Raw genomic sequence first — 19,301 nt, forward strand, 5'->3', positions numbered from 1 at the left:
CTACTGGTACCTCATCTACCCCTGCCAACATTTTATGTCTCAAGGATTTTTTTTAATCTCTTTTAATGCTTCTTGTTTGTCTGTTGAATCTACCTTCACACTACAAACAGCTTTTGAACGTTCTCTGATTTTTCTTGAATTGTGAATTTCAAGCTGAATAAAGTGGTTCCATTAATAGAATAACTGTTTATACAATTTGGCAAATTTTATTTTTTAATATTAATATTCTCTACATTTTTGAGAATGATAACCTGGTCCGCATCTGTTCTCTGTTTGTCCTCACAGTTCCCCAAATAGCATTTGATTTGTTTTCAAACTGCCATATGGAGCTATCATTAGCCAGAAATTTGCCTTAGCAATTATTTTTCAATATACCCTCTTGTTGTTCTTAACATCCATACATATTATAAAGAAAAAATGTGCTAAACAAGTAGCGTTCAGCCAAAAGCCCTTCATGTTAATTCGACAACACACACGCGCACACCCGTGCCTGCCCCTGCATGCATGCGCGCGCACTCACACACATGACCACTGTCTCAGGCTGGCAAGGCCAGACTTCTTGTCTGTGACTCAACATCTTCATTACAAGGTGAGTACCAACCTACCGTTTTCATAATAGTGTCATTATTCCATGCTGCATTTTCCATTGTTTGATACATATTATAAAAATTAATTCCGCAGACAGTATCCACATATGCAGTTAAATGTGCCTACAAAATTATCTCATGGTACCACACATGGTTCAAGAGATATCATAAACACTGAGATGCATGAAAAAATGCCACATCATGTTTGGAGTTTACTACTAACAAGGGAACCTCCCCATCGCACCCCCCTCAGATTTACTTATAAGTTAGCACAGTGGATAGGCCTTGAAAAACTGAACACAGATCAATTGAGAAAACAGGAAGAAGTTGTATGGAACTATGACAAAAATAAGCAAAATATACAAACTGAGTAGTCCATGTGCAAGATAGGCAACATCAAGGATAGTGTGAGCTCAGGAGCGTTGTGGTCTCGTGGTTAGCGTGAGCAGCTACAGAACAAGAGGTCGTTGGTTCAAGTCTTCCCTCGAGTGAAAATTTTTTTTTTTTTTTATTTTCAGACAATTATCAAAGTTCAGGCACTCACACATAATCAACTTCACTCTCCAAAATTCCAAGACATGTTCAGATTTGCTTGGGCATATGCAGGATTTGATGGTCTACACACGGAAAAATTTGAAAACGTTAAAATCAAATGTTTTGACAGAGCACAGTGAAAACTGTGTGACTGTGAAACTGTTGCATTCATTTTTTGCAGTTTATGTGACAAACTCTTATGTTTTCATCACTTTTTTGGGAGTGGTTATCACATCCACAAGAAAACCTAAATCGGGCAAGGTAGCGAATCTTTTTACCCATTCGCCAAGTGTACAAGTTAGGTGGGTCGACAACATATTCCTGTCATGTGACGCACATACTGTCACCAGTGTCATATAGAATATAACAGACGTGTTTTCCTGTGGAGGAATCAGTTGGCCTATGACCTTGCAATCAAATGTTTTCGGTTCCCATTGGAGAGGCACGTCCTTTCGTCTACTAATCGCATGGTTTTGCGGTGCGGTCGCAAAACACAGACACTAAACTTATTACAGTGAACAGAGACATTAATGAACGAACGGACAGACCATAACTTTGCGAAAATAAAGAATGAAAATTTCACTCGATGGAAGACTTGAACCAACGACCTTTCATTCCGGAACTACTCACGCTAACCACGGGACCACGGCGCTCCTGAGCTTACACTCTCCTTGATGTTGCCTACCTTGCATGGACTACTCAGTTTGTATATTTTGCTTATTTTTTTCATAGTTCCACACAACTTCTTCCTGTTTTCTAGGTTGAGCTGTGTTCAGTTTTTCAAGGCGTATCCACTGTGCCAACTTATAAGTAAATCTGAGGGGGGTGCGATGGGGAGGTTCCCTTGTAAGACACTCCTACAGTCAAGCCAACTTGAGGCAATATGAGTCAACTTGAGGAAATCGCTGACACCTGGCAGCACTTTTGACAGCTTTCAACTGCAAAGCACAAATGGCTATAGGTGAAAAAAATAACCATCTATACATCTACAAAGAGATGTTGCCATAGAAACGTTTACAAAATTGCGTTGTAGACACACAAAGCATATTGTATGTGCATACAATGCAAAAGTCCATACAAATACCGGTTTGTTTCCATATGAGGTGGTGTACGGGCAAAAAGTGCCATCACCATTTGATTTAGTGAAGCTACTACGTACAGAAACAGTCTGACATTTATATGCCAGAGAGATATTATTTTTGAAAATGTAGGTCAGATAATATTATCTGACAAACACAGTTCTTTTTTTAAGAGTTCTACAACTGGTTTTTTTAAATGCCAGATGTGATAGAGGGACTTGCCTGTGCATTACCATAGGGTCTGATTCTTGACAGCTTCTTTGGAAAGCACATCTCAAAAAACAGGAGAAGGAATTATATGCGTCATCTGTATTAGCTTTGGACTGCATTTCTGACCAAGACTCAATGCTTTGATATTTACAAAGTTTGCACATTTTTTTTGTAGAAGAATTTCTTGTATACATGAAGTGTGCTTTTCTTTCTTTCAATGCCACTGAAGGAATGTTGAGGACAAGATCATTGTGCTCTGATAACCCTAAAACAAAATTGGTTATCTCTGTAGGACCTACATTTTAAAAAAAATATTACATGTAAGACAGTTAGTATTATTTGTTACCTTCTTAGGGTCAAAAAAGTTAGGAAATAGGTTAAAACTATGTCAGAGATATAAGAATGGGTCTTTCAGCCTACTTTTGTTCATAAAGTTTGTACTGAAATCCCCTAACACAATATAGTGGCTCTTGCAGTAAATACAATTTTAAGTATTGTTTCTAACTGATTAATAACTATTTTTGTATCTTCAGTAGGTGATCCGTATACTGCTATAAGACTACGATTGTGACTGCACAGCTGCTGCTTCAAAATGCTTTTCTGCATTCAGTGATTCAGCTTCACACCTTCTTTTAAAACTGATACCTAATTTGGTAAAAATACATGCACCTCCATTTTTGGGATTCTTTTTACTGTATTAACTTGCTAACTTAAATGCTGTTAATGCTGTTTAGTTCAAAATTTCTACAAAAGTCCCTCATAATGCACATGCAGTCAATAATTGTATCATTCATTGTTACCTCAAGTTCTAACGATTTCTTTCCAAGACATGAAATGCTTAGTGTAAAATCTACAGGTAACTAGGATGCAGACTGGTTATAGTTGTATTTACTTTATGCCGTATCCTGTTCTGTACTGTGTCCTGGCAAGGTCCCAAAAATCCCTGAAAAGCACAAGTCTTCTGCACCTCATGGAGCATTCACTGGGTTATGCTGAGTTGCTGTTGTATCTAAGAACAATAAATTGCAGTACTCTAGGGTCTGAAGGCAGATGAGTGGAGTTGGAACAGTAATTTAATAAGATCAAATAGGATTCAATAAGGTTATCAGAAGGGTACTGAAAAAATTGAAGACCGAGTAGAATTTAAATCAGGACATACGTTTTACTGCTGAGAGAGTGGGGAGGAAATTTAGGTGTAGACTTGATTAAAAACAAGAAAATATTGTTACTGAAGGAAACTCAGATGCAATTTAAGAATAATCAAAATTACTTACATCCCTTGGAAATCGTTCAAGTCTTTAACTGATGTGGTTAAACTGTTGAAGTCTTTCTCTAGGTTCACAAATGCTAGGGTATCCTGATTTTAGTTCAGTCTGCCTTCTGTTATTAAATGCCATTTCAGATTTGCTTCTGTAGTACCTTTAACTTTTCTGACATCAAATGATCACTTCCACTGTTTAACAAAATAAGGTAAACAATATACACTGACGAGCCAAAACATTATGACCACTGCCCATCGTGACAATGGATGCCGCCTGGTAGCATTACAAGCACATGATGCGATAACAAAAGTATGGAAATAGAACAAACAGACGAGTGATCGTCATAGTGAAGATTGGACTGCAAATGGGGAAATCCATTGAGATACACGACTTCGATAAAGGGCAGATTATTATTATGCAGAGCCTGTAAACAAGTATCTCAAAAACAGTGAAACTGGTTGAATGTTCACCCGCTACTGATGTGAGCATCTATGGAAAGAGGTTGGTCAACGAAACTACCGTTAGGCGGTAAACGGTTGGACATTCACGACTCTTCATAGAACATGTGGTTCGGAAGCATGTCTGCTCAGTAAACGAGGGTAGCTGGTAATATGTGGCTTCTCTATCAAAAGAGCACAATGCTGGTGCATGCACAGGTATTCCGGAGCACACTGTTCATCATACATTGTTGAACATGGAGCTCCACAGCACCACCCCTACATTTTCTTCTGTTGACCCAATGACATCATCAATCACAATTTCAGTGGGTACAGTACCATCAGGATTCAATTGTTGATCAATGGAATATGTTGGCTCATCAGGTGAATCACATTTTTGCTGGATTAGGTCGATCTGTCATCGAGGTGAATGGTGGCTCGAAACATACAGCACACCACTGCCACAAACGCAAGCTGGTGGGAGCAGTATTATGCTACGTGAGACATTCTCCTATACTTGCATGGGACCTGTGGTAGTAATTGAAGACAGGCTGACAGCTGTGAACTGCCGTCATCACTCCATGCTTGATGTATCCCGCGATGGCGATGTCATCTTGCAGTAGTATAACTGTCTGTGTCTCAGAGCCAAAACTGTGCTACAGTAGTATGTGGAGCATTATTGTGAACTCACATTGATAGCTGAGCAATCAATTTCACCTGATGTAGATCCTATGGAACCGATCTGGGTCGCTAGGAGGTGCCATTACCGCATATGCAAATCAGCGGTTCCTGTGAATTACGTGACCTGTGCATAGACATGTAATGCCACATACCTCCACAAATCTACCAAGAAATCGCGATATGCAGAATGTGTGACATATTTCATTCCAGACTGACAAACAAGCTGTAAAGCAGTTGGTCATACTGTTTTGGCTCATCAGTGTAATTTATCATCACTTGCAGGAAGACAGTTTTCTCCCCTGCTCAAACCAGGGATCATAAAAATATATGGTCCAACTCCTGGAAGCCAGGAAATTCCGTAGTTACTTCCGTTACAGTTTCATGGGCACCTACCTGCAATTGGTAATGCACTTGTAACCATATGACTTGCTTTCTTATATAAACAGCATCTCATTTTTGAACATAACCCTCTCTTCCATGCCATCAAGAGCACACACAGTAAGTAGTACAGTGCAGTGCTCCTTATTATTACCATTTTTGTTCCTCCTCCATCCCATCGCCAAGACACTACCAGTTGCAGTCGCAAAATTAGAGGGCTTGTAGAGTGCACAGAACATATAGGATGCAGATTCTCAGCAGAGAAATACATATGAGGGTTTTTGATCATTGTCATGCTACTTTTAATTCACCTCGCTTTCAAATGGGGACCAGCAATTACAGTTATAAGGATTTTTTTAGATTTCTGTGGTATATAAAGGGTGATTATAATTCAAGTTCTGGTTTCAAAATGCTGTAAAAAAAAGAATCACTCTCAGAATGACGTCAAATTTGGACAGAATGTTATGAAAGATGGGAGAAACATTGATGATGATGATGATGATGATGATGATGATGATGATGAGGTCCCATACATTGAGAAGCATAGGGGATGATGCCGACTAGGCAAGGTCCTAGCAGAGGTGGTTTGCCATTGCCTTCCTCTGACCGTAATGTGGATGAATGATGATGATGAAGACAACACAGCAACACCCTGTCATCTTGAGGCAGGGAAAATCCCTGACACCGCCGGGAATCGAACCCGGGAACCCGGGCGTGGGAAGCGAGTCAATATGACCGTTGCATGTTAAACCAACTGTATTATGCAATGTGCACTGGCATACAAGTTCGGTAGTCAACAGTTGTGGCACTGTTACTTTGGTAAGCCCATCCACAACAGCAAGGTTATACCAGATTGGATGAGAAAAACTGGTTTTTAATTGTTCAAAGGCCACAAACGGCATGAAAACCAACAATGAAATCAGTTTTTAGTTGTGATGAGACTGGCACAAGATATGTTCTGCCCGAAGTTGAAATCGAGAAACAGCTTATTCGACAACAGGTCTTAGGGACAATGTTCAGAAAGTATTGCACAATGCACATCTGCAATCCAGTTGCATTTATAATCAGAGCACCAAACATAGTATCTTTCAGATAATCCCACAGCCAGAAGTCACACTGGCAAAGATCATGTGATCTGGATGGCCAGGCTGTAGGGAAATGACAGCTGTTAATTCTACCATTTCCAAAATGCCTTTGCTGCTTCACAGGCATGCAATGTGCAGAGGAGCACCATCTTGCATAAAAAGGATCCTATCCACACATTCATGCTGCTGAAGGGTTAGAATGATGTTGGTGCACAAAAAACTCTCACAGCATTTACCAGTGAGGGTATATTAACCATTCTCCTCGAAAAAGTATGGCCCTACCATAAACGATACTGTCAACCCACACCACATTGTTACCTCTGCAAAATGAAGCATCAACCCACATCACACAGTTACCTCTGCAAAAAGAAGCAGTACTGGCTGATATGCGAGTGGATTTTCCATTGCCCATAGGCTGCAGTTCTCTGTATTGACATGTCCTTGGAGATGGAAACAGCCTTCGTCTGTCCACAGAGCATTCCATGGGCAGTCATTGTCCACTTCCATGCAAGCAAGAAATGCTAGGGCAAATATTTGTCTTATTGGCAGGTGACCATGAAACAACTCCTGAGCATGGGTGACTTTATATGGACAATAATGCAGGATCTTTTCTGCACTTTACTTGCAGGTACGTTCAGAGTTCAGGCAATTCTCCCTGTACTGCATATTTGCACCCCACTACCACCATCACCACTTTTTGTTAAATTTTTCCTGCCAATTGGTATTCAAAAGAACCTTTCTTTTTTAATTTCATAATCATTTTCTCCAGGCTGTTGGCAGACATCAGACCAATGCCTTTTTTTCACGTCATTGGGGGTCCAGAATGTCTGCAGAGTTAGTGGCACACAGTCATGGTTCTTGTAAAGAGCTTTATTGGCAACAGACAATTTTGCATATTCTGCTACTTATGGTGCCATCTAGAGGTAGAGTTTTTGCTAGGTTTTTTTTCCCCCGTAACGTTTCCATAATATGTTGTTAAAATTTAATGCCATTCTGAGCAGTAGTTCTTTTTTTTATGGCATTTTGAGACTGGAACTTTGATTATAATCACCCTGTACTTCATTGTAGGCTGCCCTGGCTGCTATTTCAAGATAATTCACATATTGCACTGACAGTCTTGAAGAAGTGTCTTAGTCACATATCTTCAGGTGAATTTTATCAAGTTTTGTTAAACTTTTATGCAATTTTAACTATGGGTGTACAGAATGAATAATTTTGAAAGATCATCAGTATTATACAGCACAAGGGGATTATGCTGATCACATGCTTTCAGAACCAACTTCACATTCAGTCTCTATGTTTAGGTTAGTGTGTTCCCATTTGCCATCAAACAATAGCTTGAGATAGAGATATTTATCTTCCCATTTCGTAACTGCATGAACTCTCTCTCCCTCCCTCCCCATTCTCAATTTTATTCCTCTGCTATTTCTGTGCATCTACATAGTTTAATAAAACTGTTTTTTCTGTTATTTATGTCCTTACAGATCACCCCAATGTAAAAGCGTTTGTCACACACAGTGGATTATTGGGCACAATTGAAGCCGTACATAATGCTGTTCCTATGGTGACTATACCTTTCTTTGGAGATCAGGATCACAATGCTAAGAATATTGTTCGACAAGGGATAGGTATTCAGCTAAGCTATAGCAATTTAACAATGGCAAACCTGTTGAATGCTTTGAACCAAGTAATTTACAATATGAGGTATGTAGTTCACAACATTTTTTGTAAAAATTTTAAACCTGAATAGTTTGCAAAACAAGCTTTGGAAGACTAGTGTGTATGTAATCTGGCATAATGTAAGACATGTAAGTGCCCTATTCTTGTCACAGTAAAATGTTTCACAACATCACTCCCCATAGTTAACTACTATAAATTTAAGGAAAATTATTACTTCTAGTTAAGGGCTATTTCTAAAATATTTTTCAATCTGTTATTTGCCAGATGTAGTAAACATGTAGTGTTTCTCATTGTGTCAAAAGTTGATGGACCAAGTGTTAAACTGTTTTTTTTTTTTTCAGCTAAAGATTGTAAGCAGCTTCTGATATTTTAAAAATGAATCATTTATTTTTTCCATGCAAAATTATTGCTTGTGACAATTTGACTGAAACACAAAAAATTCCTATTTTAACATATTGTTTCAGTTATAAGGAGAATGCGATACAGACATCTAAGATATTTCGTGATCGTCCTAAGTCTCCAATGGAAACTGCAGTTTACTGGACAGAATATGTTCTTCGACATGGAGGTGCACCACATTTACAGTCAGCAGCTAAAGAACTCAATATATTTCAGTACCTTCTCTTGGATGTAGTGGCTGTTCTGTTGATTTTTAGTATCATTGTTTTAGTAGTCCTTGGCTATTGTTTTAAAATTCTGCTTTCCGTATTACGTCCCAAACAGAAACTTTTATGATATATGGACTGGTATGAAAGCAGGAACTCACTGACATGGAGGGCAGTGGAGGGTAATGAAACGGTGTTCTGTATGTCAGTAGTTAAGTTTGCAAAGTTTATGAACTACACAGAATGTAATAACAATTTTTGCACTTCTGCATCAGAAGTCATGTAGTTTACCAGTGACGTGAACATTTTGTTGTTACTATTTATTGTGAAATGCTTCTCAAAATAGAGGTTCAGAAATGAAGAATTTTCTTGAGGATGGTATAGTTATAATGATCTCAAAAATTAGCAAGTGTATTACAAATGATTAAAGCTTCTCAGTTGCTGCTTCTGGTCCATCAATTTCCATGGACAACAAACAGCATTTTCGTTTAGTAGCAGCTTGTTCATTCATGTTTTATTAAACTGAGATGATGAATCTGTGTATATTATTGAGGTTGGTGATTTTAGTAATTACTATATTTATTGTGTAGTATAATTTTGTCAGACATGATGCCAAATATGTTGTTATATGATGCAGTTTTTAATTGTACACTGTTTTATTCAGTACCAACTAAAGCTAATACTACAATGATGATCAGTGTTATTGTTTTACTTATAAAAGCTTCCAAGTGTTACTGTTACTCAAACTGTAAATTTCCAGTCTGTTAGATCAGGAGGAAACTTAATAGCATCTCACTAATGGTTCTACGTAATAACAGATATGCAGTTTTTGTTTTTGTTCTTTTTCTTTACATTAGATCTTATGTGAAATATTCAAACTATGCAGTGTATTACAGCTTAGAGTTCAAACAAGAACAATCAGAAACCTTTGTTTAATTGATTTATTCCTACTGTCTATGGAAACTAAGCAAATCACAATACAAACTTCCTCAACAATTCATTGTTGGAATTATGGATTCGATGAAAATAAATCTGGGCATTACTTTTTCAATGATACCATTGCAATAGTTGTTTATGATCCACACTTAAAAAAGTTGTGGTAATATTTTCCATTTTGTGTGGTAAATGGCCAAAAATATGTCAAACAGCAACGTGCTCAACAAAATACCCCCACCCTGAGCATAGGAGGGGGCAGGGAATTACAGTTCCCTTGTGAGCATTTGATTGTTGAATATGCGTTGTTGGATGTTTTTAGCACAGAAACGCACAATACCGTTAACTTAAGTATCATTGACATACACTGTAGACATGTCATGGACATCACTGAAGTACCTGGCCTTTGCTAATGACCTGTCTATATTAACAAACAACAAAAATGAAGCTGAACTACTGATAGATCTACTACAGTACATTAAATCTCCTGTAAAACTGAACTCCAAATTTCCTATTTAAAAAAAACTCAGTATATGGATACCAAATCAAGTGGAAAACTTCCACTGAAAACATTGTCTCACAGGTCACTTACTTCAGGTACTTAAGACAAACCATCCAACACAGGGATGAACACAATCTCAAACACAGAAAGAATATTTAAACTGAAAAGATGTACAAATTGACTTGGAATCACTGGCACAAACTGACAGTGTCTTGTAATGTAAGACTTTGGCGCTACAACAAAGTTGTTTTACCAGAAGCCTTGTATGCAGCAGAAACCACAGTTATTGCAGGGATGACCAAAAGTCATAACAGAAAGAAATAAGAGCGAAAAATTCATAGAAAAATATACGGCGCTCTTCTCCAAGATGAAACTTGGGTAAGATGATCTACATAGGAAATCTGTGAACACACGAACATCATCTCAGATAAATTTAGGAAAAGACACCAACAAGTCTATGGATACCTATTGGAGATGGATGAAAACAGACTCCCAAAGCAAATTTTTAACATCATTCATGCAAGCAAATTAAAGACCAGTTGGATGAAAGAAACACAAGAAGTCCTGCAACAACTAAAAATTTCAGAAGAAGAAATTGAGGACAGATAACAGATCAGTATAACCCTTGGCCACGAAACTAGTTGGACAAAGCTGTTGAACTGTTGCCATACAACTTCCATCACAATTAGTTCTGTCTTATTATAACTCATTTTGAGATCTACTTACAAATTTGCTCTAATAAGTTATTTCACTCATTGTTATATTTATCTGTATCAGAAGGAAGCAGTGTAACATCACATGTAAAATGGAGGTGGCTCAGATATGTTCTAGTAACAAATATTGATTCATCATTTTTCAAACAATGGAAAAGTCAGGATGGAATAATGACAATATTATGAAAATGATAAATTGTGACTTATCAAGTAGAGGAGATATTGAGTTGCAGACAGGCACAACAAAAAGACTGCTATATATTTAACAAGAAGGCCTTTTGACCAAACACTTAAACGTGTAGCAGTCTTTTTGTTGTGTCTGTCTGCAGAGTGAGTAGCAATCTATCCTTTTCATAACATAATCATTCATCATTTTTTCTAGTTTAAGGATCTGAAAACTTCCTCTGGGAGTGCTGAGATTTTTTTAAATGATATGAAATCTCCTTGCCTGCTTCCTCTTTAAATTTTGGATTTCTCATTACCTTGATTAAGTGTAATGGGATCTACACCACTGAAATATTCTTCACTATGCTACCACAGTTGGATACCTGCCATGTTTCTCAAGGAATGTTATTGCAGATTTTGTTGAAAATATCTTAAAGATTTCTGAAAATGTATAACAGTAATGGAAATGTCTGGATGAAACAATGTGTAAAATAAAGGAAAGGCAACCATTCAGCTACAGCATACTAATGTGTGGACCATAGAAACACATAGCAGAAAATTGAATATTGTTTCATAGAAGTATGAAAATGTATGGATCCCAGGAAAAGTGGTCATTCATACTCTTTGCTTTGTTCTGTAATTTTATTTATGGCTTGCAGAACGTCATTTGTGCTGAATCTACTCCTGAACCAAACCGGGTATCTTCGATTGATTAAAATCATTTTTTTTCTATGTAGTTGGTGATAATTTTGGTGAATATCATCTATATAACAGAGAAGAGGCTGAGAAATCTATAGTTCTTTCCTCTTTTTTCCCATATTTTTTGGAAAAAAATACTTGTTGAATTGTTCCAGTTTTAGGAAATTTTCCTGCTCTATAGACATTCTGTAAAGAAACTGCAAGTTCCTTTATACATCTCCATCTGTACTCTTCAAACCACCATGAAGTGCATGACAGGATACGTCCCATGGTACCAGATATTAGGGCTTTTTCCTGTCCCACTCTTGTGTGGGGCACAGGAAAAATGATCCTACATACCTGTGCACACTGTAATTAGTCTAATCTTGTTTTTGCACTCCCTATGGGAGTGATATGTGGGAGCTGGAATATATTCCTAGATTCATCACTTGAAGTTGGTTCTAGAAATTTTCTAAGTAGTATTTCATGGAAAGGTTTGTGTCTATTTTCAGTCATCTGCCAGTTCAGTTCTTTCAGCATATTTGTGAAACCCTCCCACAGGGCAAACCATACTACGATCATTCATACTGCCATCATTTGTATCTGATCAGTACCTGCTGTCAGTCCTATTTGATACAGGTCCCAACGCTTATAGAATGGCTCGCATGAGTGTTTTGTATGTAAACTGATTGCACTTCCCTAGTATTCTGCCAATGGAAAGCCTTATGCCGCCAGCTTTACCTACAACTGAGCCTATATGGTTGTTCCATTTCATATCATTAAATGGTTATACCCAGGAATTTGTATGAGGTGACCTATTACCACTGGAGCTCACTGATATTATAGTCATAGGGTGCTATGTCTTTATTCACCATATAGCAGAGATACTGAGTTACAGATGGTACAACAAAAAAGACTGTCAAACAAAGCTTTTGGCCCAACAGGCTTTCATCAGAATTAGGCAACATACACTCACACAAACACAACCCACACATACATGACTACAGCCTATGGCTGCCAAGGCCAGATAAATGCATTGGTAGCCAGAGACTGTGATCATGTGTGCATGAGTTGCATTTGTGTGTGTGTGTGTGTGTGTGTGTGTGTGTGTGTGTGTGTGTTTGTGTGTTTTGCCTAATTCTGGTGACGGCCTTTTTGGCTGAAAGCTTTGTTTGACAGTCATTTCATTGTGCCTAAGTGTGACTCAACGTCTCCACAATGTGGCAAGCAGCCTTTTCATAATATTCTTCTTGTTCCATCCCGGATTTTCCGTTGTTTGATACTATGTTTTCCCCATTTTTGAAGTGCATAATTTTACATTTCTGTACATTTAAAGCAAGTTGCCAATCCTTTCACCACTTTGACATCTTATCAAGATCTAACTAAATATTTGTGCAGCTTCTTGCAGACAGTTGCATTATAGATCGCTGTATCATCTGCAGAACTTCAGAGGTTTTTATTAATATTGTCCACAAGGTCATTAATATATAGTACGAACCACCAAGTCCCAACAAACTTCCCTGGGGCACACCCAAAGTTATTTCTACTCTTGTCAATGACTTCCGGCTAAGACAACATGCTTTGTCTTTCCTACCAAAAAATCCTCAATCCAGTCCTTTTGTATTACTTTCCTCCAGCTTTAAAGACTGATACTGAAACACAATTATCTGCTAGCTCTTTCAAGAAGTATTCTGTTAAGTCTATCTATCTATCTATCTATATCTGAATCCCGCTCCAGCTACTGCCGGGTCTGGGTGCTGACGAGTCCTCTCCATTTGGCTTGGTCCTCCCACCACTTTTCTTCCTCCACTTGCTGCCAGGTCACACCTCTCCTTTCAACAGATATTCTCACTCCCATTTTCCACCATGTTCTTGGGTGCTCTCTAGGTCTTTTCCCATCCATCTTTAGTTCTTCCATAATTTTGGGGAGTCTCTGCCCATGCATCCTCTTAACATGTCCATACCATCTTAATCTCTTTCTTTCAATTTCTTCTCTCATACTGCAGTCCCTTTCTGTCATTGTCCATGTTTCTCCACCATATGTGACAATAGGGATGTAATAATTCTTATACATAAGGAGTTGTGCTCTTTCTGAAACTTCATTATTCCAAATCAGATGTTTTATTGTTTGGTAGAAATTGCCTCCCTTCTGTAACCTCCTATTAATTCCGTTAGTTATTCTTCCATCCCTAGATATTTCACTCCCTAAATAAGTGAAACTTTGTACCACTTTGAGGGGTCCTCCATTCAAGGTAATATTTCCGTTGATTCCTTTCTCTCTTCCAAATACCATTACTTCACTCTTATCTTTATTTATTTTTAATCCATACCTTTTCATTATTTCCTTCCACGCATCAAGCTGTAACTGTACATCTACCTCTTTATCACCCCATATTACCATATCATCTGCAAAAATCATCTTTTTGTCTTTTTCTTTTACTATATCTTTAACTGCACTATTCATTCCCTCCATCACAACATTAAAAAGCGCAAGAGATAGAATACTTCCTTGCTTAAGTCCTTGTCTTATTTCGAAGTATTCAGAGTTCCCCAATGGTGTTCTAATTCTACAATTGTGGCCTCTGTACATTGTCTGTATAACATTAATGTATCCATCTTCTATATCTATCTTCTTCAGTTCTTCCCAGTGTCTTTCTCTGTCAACTGAGTCATATGCCGTTTCTATGTCTATAGAAACCATTATCACTCTTTTGTTATACCCCCAACTTTTTTCCATCAGTTGACAGATAGAAAATATCAGGTCGATCATGCTCCTTCCTTTCCTAAACCCATGCTGTTCTTCACTCAGCTCCTTTTCTATCTTTTCACTTATTCGATTCAGTAAAATTCTTTCAAAAATCTTGGCTGTATGACTCATGAGGGTTATTCCTCTGTAGTTTTTACAAAGTCTTTTATTGCCTTTCTTGAAGATGGGAACAATGTCTCCTGTTCTCCAGTCGTCAGGTATTTTACTATTTCTCCACACGCTTGATAGTACTCTATATAGCCACTGCATTCCCACTGGACCTGCTGCTCTTATCATGTCCACTGATACTTGATCAGGTCCTAATTCTGCTTCCAAACTTCTCTCAATTTCTCCATTATTTGTTGTTTCCCCATGTACCTGCTCCTCAGCATTTAACAGCTTCTTAAAATGTTTTTTCCAGAGATCTTTTATATTCCCTGAATCTTTAATAATGGTACCGTCCTCTGTTTCCATCTTTACTGGTACTTCAGAAGCCTTCCATTTATTTTTCATCATTTTATAGAACATTTTCTTATTGCTCTTCACATCTTCTTCAAGTTTTTTTGTAAACTCTTCCCATGCCTTTTTCTTTGCTGTTTCCACTATTTCTTTGCACTTCTTCTTTTCCTCTATATATCTTTTATGGTCTTCGTCATTTTTAGTTTACCACCATTTTCACCATGCTCCATTTTTTCTTCTAACTCTTGGATTGTGGTATCATCCCACCAACTTGTCTGTCTTATTTTTCCTTTCCAGATGTTCTGCCACATACTTTTTGTGCTGCTTTGACTAAAGTGTCTTTGAATAAACTCCATTCTTTTTCTACATCGCAGAAAAATTCTTTTGGAAATTTTTGTGTTATTAATTCTCTGTACTTCTCAGCACATTCATTCTCCTTCAATTTCCGATCTCGTATCCTCATCACTTTCTTCTGTTTTCTATTTTTCACACACTGATTCATTTTCCATTGTCCCACCAGTAATCTATGGTCTCCATCTGCACTCACACTTGGAATTACCTTCACATTTGTTACTTTCTCTCCCCATTCCCTATCTACTAGAATATAATCAATTACACTCTTCGTTCTTCCATCTCAACTGTATCTGGTGATAACATGACTTTCTCTCTTCATAAACCAGCTGTTTGCTATTTTCATTCCATTCCTCTGGCACAAATCCAGGAGTCTTTCCCCTTCTTTATTTCTGCCTCCATATCCAAAACATTCCAATACTTGCTCAAATCCCTTTCTGTCTTTGCCTACCTGTGCATTAAAATCTCCCATCACTATATTAGCACTCTCTATATGGTTTTCTAACACATTTTCAAAGTCCATCTTCTCTTCTTCGCTACATCCCACTTGAGGTGCATAAATCTGGGTTACTTTTAGTGTTTCTTTTTGGAATCTCAGGTTTAAGATTATGATCCTGTCTGATATATATCTCACATTTTCAATACAGCTTTGTACATTCTTATTCACCATCACCACCACACCATTTCTTCCAGACCTGTTATTCCCACTCTAGTACAGTTTTCCTCCTCCTCTCAAATTCTTCTCACCTTTTCCCTTCCACTTTGTTTCACTTAATCCGAATATATCTAACTTCTTCTCTGTTAGTACATCTGTCATTTCTTCCATTTTTCCATTGAGGGTTAATATATTAAGGGTGCCAATATTTAGGTTATTTTTTAGTCCAGTTGGTTTCATCTTCTTGTACTGATGAATATCATCAGGTCTCCCATCATTTGCACCAGTACTTGAAGAAGCAGTGGGGTCAAATCCTGAGTGGTTCGTTCCGAGGCTCGTCTGTGTTTTGAAAGCAATATATGAAGACTTTCCTACTGGCTTGCTAGGCCTAACGCAAGGAAGGATTTTCTGTTGGGGTTGTCTCCCTTAGCCTTTGAAGTTTCTCCTCCACCACAAGGCAGTGGTTCCATTCTCATTTAAACCCTGGGCATGGGTTCCGTGTTATATCCCACGGGATTGGGTCCCTGCCTGAACTCAGCCATCCTAGCACTCCGGCCTGCTGAAGTGTAGGATGCCCACCCCCGCGACGTGGACGCACCAGACAGGAATTACCCCAGTGGAGGAATAGGGAAGGGCACCCTACCTCCCTGGAGCCAAGTTAATGATTGTGTATGGTGCCACAATCAAAGGGCATTCTGTTAAGTATGAGGCAATATTCAGTTCCAGGTTACTTACTAAATTCATGAAAGTAGTGGGACAAGTTAAATGGCTCTGTAATCAGAGATGATTTCCTTATGTCAGTTTTTGTAAATTTGTATCCCTATTGCATTTGTAAGTCTGTTGGAAAGTGTCCCTTAAATTGTTGACTACAATCAGCATAACAAAGTGACTGATCTGGTTGTAGGCCTGCTACTGTAGCGGCAACAAGAAAATGTGAGTGGTAACACGTTCTGTCCCGTTCACCACTGGTAAATTGGTTTGGTACACCGGCTAGTGATTAAATGGTCATTTGTAGACTGTGCTTGCTGCTGGTAACGTAACTGTTGTGATTTTTTTCATTTTTCCTGTGAATCACCTTACGTTTATGCTGTAGAATGTCTGAAACTTGCAGAGAAAGTGTGCAGGAAAGTATGAGTGCTAAACAGGGCATCAGTGATCTGGTAATGTTTTGCAGGCTTACACACATGAGTTTTTGTGCTCAATGCTGGATTATTTTGAGTAGAGAGGCAATAGTACATCTCTACTCCCTCTAACAAAGGCAACTGAAAGAACTACAGACTCACAAAAATGTGTCATCGAAACTGGCAAGAAAAAGGTAATACTGTGCACAAGGGGCTGGTTCACTTAAGATAAGGACTCTAAGTAAAAAGAGGAAGACAGTACTAGGTCATATTTTAACAAGATACTGTTTAAATCATTTTCTAGAAAGAAAAATGCCTAAGGAAAGGGCAAAAAAAGTATATGGCAATAGTATGAAAGAAATAACATTCAACCTTAAAAAGACTGTGGTACTGTGAGGCAGAATTGTTGACAGTTGTCAGTGCCCTCAGTTTCAGGTACACAAAATTAAAGAACATACAATTATATCAAAAAGAAGTGACATTGTTGTGTGGCATTGTTGACTCTTGAGAGACATTTTTGAGATACAGTTTGAAGGTACTGTTTGGCTGGATGGAACCTCTCTAAGGGCCAGTCATTCTGTTGGAAAAGACTGGACAGACAACAATATATATGTAAGTATTGCTGCAAGAGTGCAAATTTGCACAGGGAGGAGGGGGGTGGGGAGGCATTGGGCGAGACCCGTGGATATGGAATATTTTTAATATTTTGGAAGATGAATGATGACTTCCAAGTACCCACAAAAAGTTCTAATTCCAACCCTTTTAAAAACCTGCATAATACTGACATTTAAATCATTTTCTTGAAAGAGAAATGTCTGAGGAAAGGGCACAAGAATTATTTTCTTACGCACTGGAACTTTCTCTGGTTTTGTACCAAACTGTCTCCTCGTTTACAGATTGAGGAAAACAAGCAACTACCACAAGTATTTTCTTAAGTGGTTCAAGAACCAACAGCAGGTAAACTTAAATCAGCCATGGTTCATTGTTCTTGATAATACCCCATAACATTCAGTTGTGGCGCCGATGAGGTCGACACCAACATCGATCTGAGTATCGTCTTTAAACTAAGCTACGCATTATCTTTGAGATGTTCCGCCATGTCAGTTCTTTGTGAGCCTTTGATGTGTTTAGGTGAATAAACAAACTACTGTTAAATTGGTGTTGTTTGGTGTAACAAGCCCGAACATCCACCTCACTGGTGACCCCATGTTGTAACGTCTTCCGTTTTTGCCGTTTTACTGTGTCCGCGACTTCCACATTGGTTATTTTCACGTGTATTACATCGACACAGCATTCAAACAATGGCTTCGGCCCAGCGCCTAACACCGGATTTTGTGATCGACATGCATCGTGTTGCGGACAATGTACGCCCGCCAGGACTGCAACACGATGCCTTTCACTCGACGATTACTCCAATTTCGCCAGACGTTTTCAAGCCTGCAACAATAAGTTAGGTTAGGAGTGTGCATGACTCCGGCTATCAGACACCTATGTTCCCACCACATGTGCCCTCCCTCATCGACGGTGCAGTTACCTCTTACGGATCTTCGTGCAGTGCGGGACCAATGCCGATTTCTGCAAATGATTCATTGGAAAACCTACCACTGCCAGGACAATGATTTGCCATGCCGCAATCTGTGCAGTACCACCCGGATACCTGACACGTGGCCGGAACTGCTTCGTTCACAGGTCTACCTCCTCAGCATCCGACCACGCCCGCACCTGCCTCAGTTCAGCATCAGCACATGCCTTCCTGTTTCGATATCTCGGCCTGCAACAGGAACAATAACTTGTTATCTGTGCCTGACCTCCATCTCCGTCCAACTGCTACACCTCAGTGTTTTGTGCCATGACATTCATGTTATCCGCACACCGTTTTGAGTGGAGTGACTATGAACAGTGAACATTCACACATTCTGTCCCACGTTCCACATCGTTTTCCACACTGTGCTTCTGCACAGCCCACACCTCCACAGCCTCCCTGCAAGACAGGTGGCCCCAGCTCTGATCATACATCAAGCTTTCTGTGGACTAACACGCTTTTTCAAACATTGAACTTTTTCTCACCTGTCGCCCCCGCGCCGGCTCCAGTCGAGCTTCTGCTACTGTTCTCAGCACATCTCGGTGCCTCATCCATCTCGATCTACCACAACACGTCAATCCAAACACACCCGCAACATGTTGAGCTTCCGCAACCACAATCGACACATTACGGTGTCTCACCCACATCGGCCTTCCGCGTTGCAATGGATCGCACTTAACCGCAATGTGTCACTATCACGCTGCCACCCAACAAGCCGTCGTCACTACATACCCTGGATGCACACTCTCCAGGAATACTACAGCAACAACAGCTCGTTTCAGGTAGTGCCCCGACGAACTCAACTCAACCTGTTCTTCCGAACATTCTACAACGCTTACCGACGCTGCCACCAATTAA

At 39.0% G+C, this 19,301-nt stretch overlaps 1 protein-coding gene across 3 annotated transcripts in view; it reads left to right on the forward strand.

The window, feature by feature from the left end:
* Window positions 1-9,448, forward strand: part of LOC124795091 (UDP-glycosyltransferase UGT5-like) — a 79,058-nt gene extending 69,610 nt beyond the window's left edge. For all 3 annotated transcript variants that reach the window (XM_047258922.1, XM_047258923.1, XM_047258924.1), the window contains exons 5-6: window positions 7,738-7,957; window positions 8,398-9,448. In XM_047258922.1, the coding sequence (XP_047114878.1) occupies window positions 7,738-7,957; window positions 8,398-8,668 (491 nt within the window). In that variant the 3' untranslated portion in view covers window positions 8,669-9,448. The remainder of the gene's footprint in view (window positions 1-7,737; window positions 7,958-8,397) is intronic.
* The last annotated feature ends 9,853 nt before the right edge of the window (window positions 9,449-19,301 follow it).

This window comes from Schistocerca piceifrons, chromosome 4 (assembly GCF_021461385.2).
Source record: "Schistocerca piceifrons isolate TAMUIC-IGC-003096 chromosome 4, iqSchPice1.1, whole genome shotgun sequence".
NCBI classification, from domain to species: Eukaryota; Metazoa; Arthropoda; class Insecta; order Orthoptera; family Acrididae; genus Schistocerca; species Schistocerca piceifrons.